Source organism: Rutidosis leptorrhynchoides, chromosome 6 (assembly GCF_046630445.1).
Source record: "Rutidosis leptorrhynchoides isolate AG116_Rl617_1_P2 chromosome 6, CSIRO_AGI_Rlap_v1, whole genome shotgun sequence".
NCBI lineage: Eukaryota > Viridiplantae > Streptophyta > Magnoliopsida > Asterales > Asteraceae > Rutidosis > Rutidosis leptorrhynchoides.
The window spans coordinates 154,778,508-154,786,775 of record NC_092338.1 but is presented as its reverse complement, the minus strand read 5'-3'; the positions used below and the strand labels follow the sequence as shown (position 1 = coordinate 154,786,775).

The following is an 8,268-nucleotide window of genomic DNA, read 5'->3' as shown; positions in this document are numbered from 1 at the left end:
CTGTAGAGGTGTTCTATCTTGGACACTAGTTTCAATCTACTCGTGGATATTAATTCGTGAAGAGGTGTTCTATCTTGGACACTAGTTTCAATCTACTTGTGGATATTAATTCGTGAAGGTATATCTGAACTCCTCTTTGTTAATTTATTAGTTGACAATTATTAGTGGTGTAATTGGATCTTGTTGGGATCGTTAATCGTGTGAATGTTTTACTCGAAAGTTTATTATAAATAATAAAAGATGTTTATTTTCAAGTTCCGCTGCGTTTATAAAATTTAAATGTACACACGGTTTTCCATCAGATACATGCTAGAACCAGATAGCTCGTGCGTCAATCAGCTTTTGTTTTAAAGACCCATCAGCATGAAGAGAAATGACATCTTTAGCTGAACCAATATATTTACCGCCTATAAACACTGCAGGGAAAGCAGGATTACAACCTTGCCGTCGTAGGGCCCACTCCATATCCGCATCATGGTCAACTTCATGAACAGCAGGACTTGCACCAAGGTCATAGAATAGCGCCTTGATGCTATGGCACATACAACATGAACTTTTGGTGAAGATCACCGCTGCATTCTTCGATGCCAAAGCTTTTACTTTATCCATTGGTGAGAATCGGTTAGACTTTTGGTTGTTGCTAAAACCTAGATGAATTGGAGATATGTTTGTAATACTTGAAGGTTGACTTGTTGAGTTATGAAGTTGGGGTTAACTCTTAAATAAGCGACGGAAACTAAAGGGAAATGAAGAATAAAGTCGAATAGTAAATGCGAAAAAGATATGTTCCTTTCGGATATCTTTTATTTAGATAAAGGGTTATGATGATTTGGTTGATAACTAGAAGCCATGTATGTGGAGAATATATTCTTCAGGTTTATTGTAAAAATAATGAGAGGCAAAATATGACTTTTTAGTTAGTTTGCTGACGTGTTAAAGATAGGAAACATTCTACAAAACTTGTAGAATTAACGGAAATCAGAAACAAGAGTAGAATTAGTACTCGGCAGGTGCTGCTAAGCCTGCAGCACGAAGAATTTTGAAAATTAGGCGTTGACAACTTTAGTTTATCCAATAGAATCTCTAATGAATGAATAGATGCATGAAAATGAAGGTTCAAAAATCACAGTAAATTTATGAATATCTGGTTATCAATGATAAGCTACAAAACTATGTTTTATTAACCTTCATATGTACGACTAAGGAGTGAGCCAAAACTTAACACAGTCATATAGTTTTACGTCACATACGACAACCATATAGGTCACAAAATGAGCATGTCAGACGTGTTCAATAAGGGTTACATTGTTTTATTCCAACTTCTACATAATACATGTTATAAATATAATTTTATCTAAACTTTAGAAATTTACATTTTTTACTCTGTAAAATATAACAATAATTGACTCATTTTGAGTAAATAGGTAGCAAGTCAAAGTTACAAATGACATATCTACCCCGAATGGATAACTTTTGAAACTTAGGCCACAAACTACCTGCATAACTTTTAAGATATATTCAGTAGATTACTTAAATCTTACGGAAAATATATATTTGCCATTTGACTGGTCTAATGTAGGAAGCACAGATAAACTTACTATTCTAATGAAAATTTAAATATTTGCATCATGTCTGAACTTTTCGATAATTCAAAAATCAAAAAGATCGACACGTAAAGTAATCCGATGTGCTTCTAATCTTATCTGAACTGATAACCAACCAATTGATGCTTTAAACAGTAAGAATCTATATATGCATATTAAATTTAGCTATGATGCTAAAATAAGCATCTGCATATTTCAAAATTCAACTTTTTCATTGTAAATGCATTTATTTTTAATTTATTTAACTAAAACGTTGGGGAATAATAATATAGATGTGGGGAACAAATGGCTACTTGATCTCCACCTCTTCAGATGCCAAGAAAAGGGATAATTTCTGTATGAGTGTATGAAGAAAAAAGAAGAAATTCTCGGGTTTCTTTGCTTATATCATCTAAAAAATGGGTCCGCGTGACCAGAATCATTGTTGACATATTTTAAATACGATCGGAAATCGGAAGATTTTTAACAAGAGAAAGGGTACAAAGGATAACGATACCAAAGTGATCATTTTGTTCTCTCTTGTGTGACAATATAATCCTACCCCAAAACTTTCATCTCTAACCCATAAATAACCCATAAAGCATGTTCTACATATTCTAGATTATTTATAATTTTAAACATGAGAAAACCAGGTTTTAATGCTGTAGTCTATACTTTGCAAACGGGTCAAGATAGGTCGGTTTGGGTAGCGGGTCAAAACGGTTTTTGGTTGAATTGGGTCATGGGTCAAACAGGTCGGAGTTTTAAACGGGTCCAAATGGGTCAAGTTGGGTAAAATTTCAAAACGGATCATGGGTCAAAAGAGTAAAAAATTTCAAAAAGGTCAATTGGGTCAAGTTCAAATGGGTCAGTTGTAGTATAGAAACTAAAATTCTTCAATAATCCATACTAAAGATAAGTTATTATATAATATTGTGCAAATGGCCCGAAAAGCTAATCTAAGTTACCCAATTTGCACAAGCCCGAAAAGGATTGCAATTTAATTTTTGCTTGCAAAAAGGATTGCGTGTTCAAATTTTTTAAAATTGAGGTAATTTCCAATGAGCACAAAATTTAAAATCACGAATTACTTCAAATTGGGACTTGAAACAAATTACTAATGCTTCAATTATCATTTTTTGTGAAGCAACTTGATTCAAAACATCATGAAAAACAACGAATCGAGATGAACAAGTCGTTTGAACAAGTCGACTTGTTCATCTCAATTCGTTGTTTTTCATGATGTATTGGATCAAGTTGCTTCACAAAAAAATGATAAATGAAGCATTAGTAATCTGTTCTAAGTCTCAATTTGAATGATAACGAATATATTGGCTGTTATCGTTGATGGATATTGAGTTGAGTTACTTTTTAGGAATGCTGAACCAATAGGGAGGTTGAAGAAGGCACATCCCCATATGTCTGATCCATAACCACTCCGTGTTTCTAATGGTTAAGAAGCATGGCTTGAGCTTCAGCTACATACAAGATCCTTTTTACAGCATCAATTATCTGCAAAGATTAATAAGATGAACAAATTAGGAAAAAAAATACTTGCAACAACAATAATACCTGGATTGATGCGAGTTAAGAACAAGTTTGAGGTCAAGGTTAAAGTTAAAATGCTAAAATTCGGAGACTTATGATTAGTTTGTAGATTTCTTGGTATTTGTGACACTAATTGTATTCTGTTTCAAATGATAAATGATACAGGGAATTTGAATTAGTAATCAACTCTGTTTGATACATTTGTGAAACCGTAAATAGCAATGACAATATGTGCAGTTTATAAATAGCAATTGATAAAAGTTGTAAAGACTTGCAATTGATATTAGGGAAAACATTGTGTTGTGTCAAAGCAACCTGACACAGTTTTGATACAGCTGAACTAACATGTGCACTTTGTTGTAGAATCTTCATCCTAAAGACCTAAACCCTAATCGATGCAGATGTTCAAAATTTCGTGTAAAGTCTGGAAACTGGCGGATATACACTATATACAATATTACTAAATTACCCATCACTTAACGAACTTAACTGGTGTCAGTATTTGGACCACCGGCGTGCATTTATAAAATCGCACGAGTGCTACCTGTATAACTTTAAAAGATAGGGAGGAGCGGTAAAATTTTTAGGTAAATCACATGTCCCAATGGTATAATAATATCTCAAGATGCCCCTTTTCCCCTTTATCCATGTAATAACTGGAATGACATTAGTCATATTATATATATATATATATATATATATATATATATATATATATATATATATATATATATATATAAACTACTGAAATAACCTGTGAAATCACGGGTTTATTTAAACGAAATAGTTTAATGATATGATTTAGATATTAAGTGAATGTAAATGTTAAAGTCATTTAGTTTAATGACCTGTGGAACCACATAGTCCGACTAATAAACTCGTCAGCTGAACATTTCATCAAACACCTAAAATGCATATTAAACAATCCACATCCAATCATAAGAGATAATATTGGTTGTCATTTTATTTTCAAAGTATAAATTAAAATATAAATTAAGAATTGGTTTCCTTCTCCTAAGTTTTTATATCTTCTTTTACTCAATTCAAAATAATTAATTAAATAATTCAAAATTATTTAATTTTAAGAATTAAAATAATTATTAATAAGATTTAATAATAATAATTAATTAATAAGTTTTAATTTTAATTCAAAATTATTTAGAATAATGATATCACTCGCCATGCTAAAAAAAATTTCTTTTGTTTTTTGATTTTTTTTTAACAAAAAAATTAGCCTAATAATGAAATTATCATTATAACATTTTAATAGAAACTATAGATCCCTCATTTTTTTTAATGTGAATGAATAACCCAGTACTTAATAATGAGTTATTATTGCAAACAACTGTGAATCATCCAATTAAAACATCAATTTGATTTGGTATAACTAGTTACCATTGTCAACATGATTTATTAATTTACATTACCATATAATGTGTACACAAGAAGCAGCAGAACAAATACATTTTGTAGCCTTGTAAATGATTTTTTTTATGGCTTTTGGTATTTGTTAGTGCATGATAAATCACTTTGGCCCACCCCACTTTGAATAGCTTTCGTCCTTGCTACTAAACTCACAAACGATAACTCAATCAGTTTACAAAATAATCAGAACAAGTCTGAAATCAACGGCAATAAACATATTCGTGTCCAAAAAAAATTCATATCATACTACAATTTTATATAAATCGCACGATCATTGAATACATTATGACAATTTGTTTACGATTTATGGACACTGGAAAAGTAGTTAAGCGGATAAGGTTTTTCCTGTGGAAGTGAGGGAAGTAAAGATGTACTCGGAGCCTAACCACTACGCTACCATGGTTATAGAGAAAGATAGTTCGAGTGCATAAAACGTAAAAACATTCAAGATCTAAAAATAGCAAAGATTAATAACAAAGACTGCCAAGAAACTTGATTGAAGTTTGACGCAGTGTCAACAAAGCCCGCAAAAAAGCAGCTCTTAGACATGGTTTCTAGTATTTTAACACAGCTTTAGTTCCTTAAGACTATTACGCACTCGGGATACATGTTGCTACATGCTAGAACCAAATAGCTCGTGCGTCAATCAGCTTTTGTTTCAGAGACCCATCAACATGAAGGGATATGACATCTTTAGCAGAACCAATATATTTACCACCTATAAACACTGCAGGGAATGCAGGATTACAGCCTAGCCGTCGTAGGGCCCACTCCATATCCGCATCATGGTCAACTTCATGAACAGCAGGACTTGCACCAAGATCATAGAATAGCGCCTTGATGCTATGGCACATACAACACGAACTTTTGGTGAAGATCACCGCTGCATTCTTTGATGCCAAAGCTTTTACTCTGTCCATTAATGAAAATCGGTTAGACTTTTAGTTGTTGGTAAAAACTAATGATGAATTGGAGATATGTTTGTAATACTTGAAGGTTGACTTGTTGAACTATGAAGTTGGGATTTACTCTTATATAAGGGACGGAAACTAAAGGGTAAAAAAGAATAAAGTCGAATAGTAAATGCGAAAAAGATATGTTCCTTTCGGATATCTTTTATTTGGATAAAGGGTTGTGGTGATTTGCTTGATAACGATGAAGAATTGCGCTATAAACAAGTTGACACATGTTGTATACTTACAAGCTAATCAGTAGAAACATTGTAGGTGGGGAATATATTCTTCAGGTTTAGTGCAAAATTAATGATTTGAGAGGTAAAAATCGGACTTTTCAATTTGCTGACGTATTAAAGACGGGAATCCTTCCAGAAAACCTGTACAATTAATGGAAAAATCAGAAGGAAAAAAGTGTAGATTAATACTCGGCAGGTGCAGCTTATGCCTGTAGCTCAAAGAATTTTGAAAATTAGGTGTTGAAAACTTTAGTTTTTCAAATACAATCTCTAAGAAATAAATACATGAAATTGAAGGTTCAAAAGAACACGATAACGTTCATATAACAATACTCGACTCATTTTGAGTAAATAGGAGGTAGCAAGTCAGAATTACATATCTACCCCGAATGGAATCTGTTCTTTATCTAGTCTAGATTATTTTTAAACTTAAGCCACAAATTATCTGCATAGTTTTTAAGATATATTCAGCAAGTTACTTAAATCTTACGGCTAATATCAACATGGCATTTGACTGGTCTAATGTAGGCAGCATATAAATACCATTCTAATGAAACTTTAAATCTTTGTATAGTCTGAACTTTACAGTAATTTAAAAATGGATGCCCATAAAAAACATCGACATTTATCATGTAAGCTAGTCGGATGTGCTTCTAATCTTATCCCGAGCTGATAACCAACCAATTGATGCTTTAAACAGTAAGAATCTATCTATATACGCATATATAATTAGGCTATGAGGCTGCAACAAGCATCTGCATATTTCGAAATTCAACTTTTTCAAAGTCAATGCATTTTTTTTTTATTAAACTAAAATGTTGGGAAATATAGACGTGGGGAACAAATTAAAAGGCTGCATGATCTCCACCTATTCAGATGCCAAGAAAAGGGATTAAAATTCTGTACGAGTGAAAGAAGAAAAAAGAAGAAATTCTAGGGTTTCTTTGCTTATATCATCTCAAAAAATGGGCCTGGGTTACGAGAATCATCGTTGACATATTTTAATAACGATTGGAAATCGGAATATTTCTAACAAGAGAAAAGGTACATATGATAACGATACCAAAGTGATCATTTTGTTCTCTCTTGTGTGGCAATATATTCCTGCCCCAAAACTTTCATCTCTAACCTTTAACCTATATAGCATTTCCCTACGTAGAGTACTCAGTAGGTATTATTTAGGGAATATTAGGTAATTTGGGGAGTACTTAGATGTTGACCAAGTTTGACTTTGTCCGATTTTGACCAATTTTGATAGATTTTCCAACTAATCCCGAGATTTGGCCGATCATCCGAGTAATCATGAGTTTGATCGAGTTTTCGGCAACTACTCCCGAGTTGCAAAAAATGATGAGTCACCGAGTAATGCAAAACTTAAAATACTTGTAATTATAAAAAAATATGGAATAACCATGTTTTACCCTTTTCATTTTAACACCTACTATGAAATTACACAACACTCATTGATTAGTTCTGACATGATTTGTTGGGCTTGTAGCCCAAAACGCGTTGTATTTGATGAAGATGAGAGTTAACTTATAAAGCACTCACACTTTATTACATAAGCCGATGTGGGACGAGTTGTTACTATATTGCTTTCAAATTTGCCTAAATTAGTAAAGGGCAAATGGTTCGAAAAGGTAACCTAATTTAATCAATTTGACAATAAAGGTAACCCCCAATTTGGTTAAGCCCAAAAAGGATTGCAATTTAATTTTTGCTCACTAAATTTTTTAAAATTGAGGTAATATCTAATGAATACAAAATCTAAAATCACAAATTACTTTAAATTGAGATTTTGAACAGATTCCTAGAGCTACGATTATTATTTTTGTGAAAAACTAAATCCAAAACGTCATGAAAAACAATGAACTGAGATGTTGAACAAGTTGAGATGAACAAGTCGTTTGAACAAGTTGAGATGAACAAGTAGATTCATTGTTTTTCATGATGTTTTGGATCTAGTTGCTTCACAAAAAATGATAATCGAAGCTCTAAGAATCTGTTTCTAGTCTCAATTTGAAGTAATTCGTGATTTTAGATTTTGTGTTCATTGGATGTTACATCAATTTTAAAAAAATTGAACGCGCAATCTTTTGTCTGAGCAAAAATTAAATTGCAATCCTTTTTGGGCTTAGCCAAATTGTGGGTTACCTTGATTGTCAAATTAGGTAACTTAGGTTAACTTTTCGGGTCATTTCCCATTAGTAAATTATGATAATTTTTTTAGGGCTATAGGAGCAACTTTATTTTTATCCTTATAGTTTTCTTCTTCAATGCGACATTTGAAAGAAATGGTCACGCATTATTCAATACTTTGCACGTGCTACAAGATCTGCAAATGATAATGATACATAATTTACTTTTCTTTTCCTATTTTTTTCTATCATATCTATTGTGTAAAATGTGCACTTAATAGCTCTTAACTTAAAGGTCATTGTTTACATTGTATTCGTTACGTATAGGCGAAACACGAACACATGGTTTCCTTACTCCTCTTTTCTTGCTAAAGCTGGAATG

At 32.3% G+C, this 8,268-nt stretch overlaps 2 protein-coding genes across 2 annotated transcripts; both read right to left on the bottom strand.

The window, feature by feature from the left end:
• Positions 1-288: 288 nt before the first annotated feature.
• Positions 289-684, bottom strand: LOC139853124 (glutaredoxin-C11-like). Its single transcript, XM_071842501.1, has one exon. It carries the CDS (start codon positions 607-609, stop codon positions 310-312), a length of 300 nt encoding a protein of 99 aa, XP_071698602.1. The 5' UTR covers positions 610-684; the 3' UTR covers positions 289-309.
• A 4,492-nt stretch (positions 685-5,176) lies between these two features.
• LOC139853346 (glutaredoxin-C11-like) lies at positions 5,177-5,476 on the bottom strand. The gene has a single exon (XM_071842728.1). It carries the CDS (start codon positions 5,474-5,476, stop codon positions 5,177-5,179), a length of 300 nt encoding a protein of 99 aa, XP_071698829.1.
• Between the last annotated feature and the right edge of the window lie 2,792 nt (positions 5,477-8,268).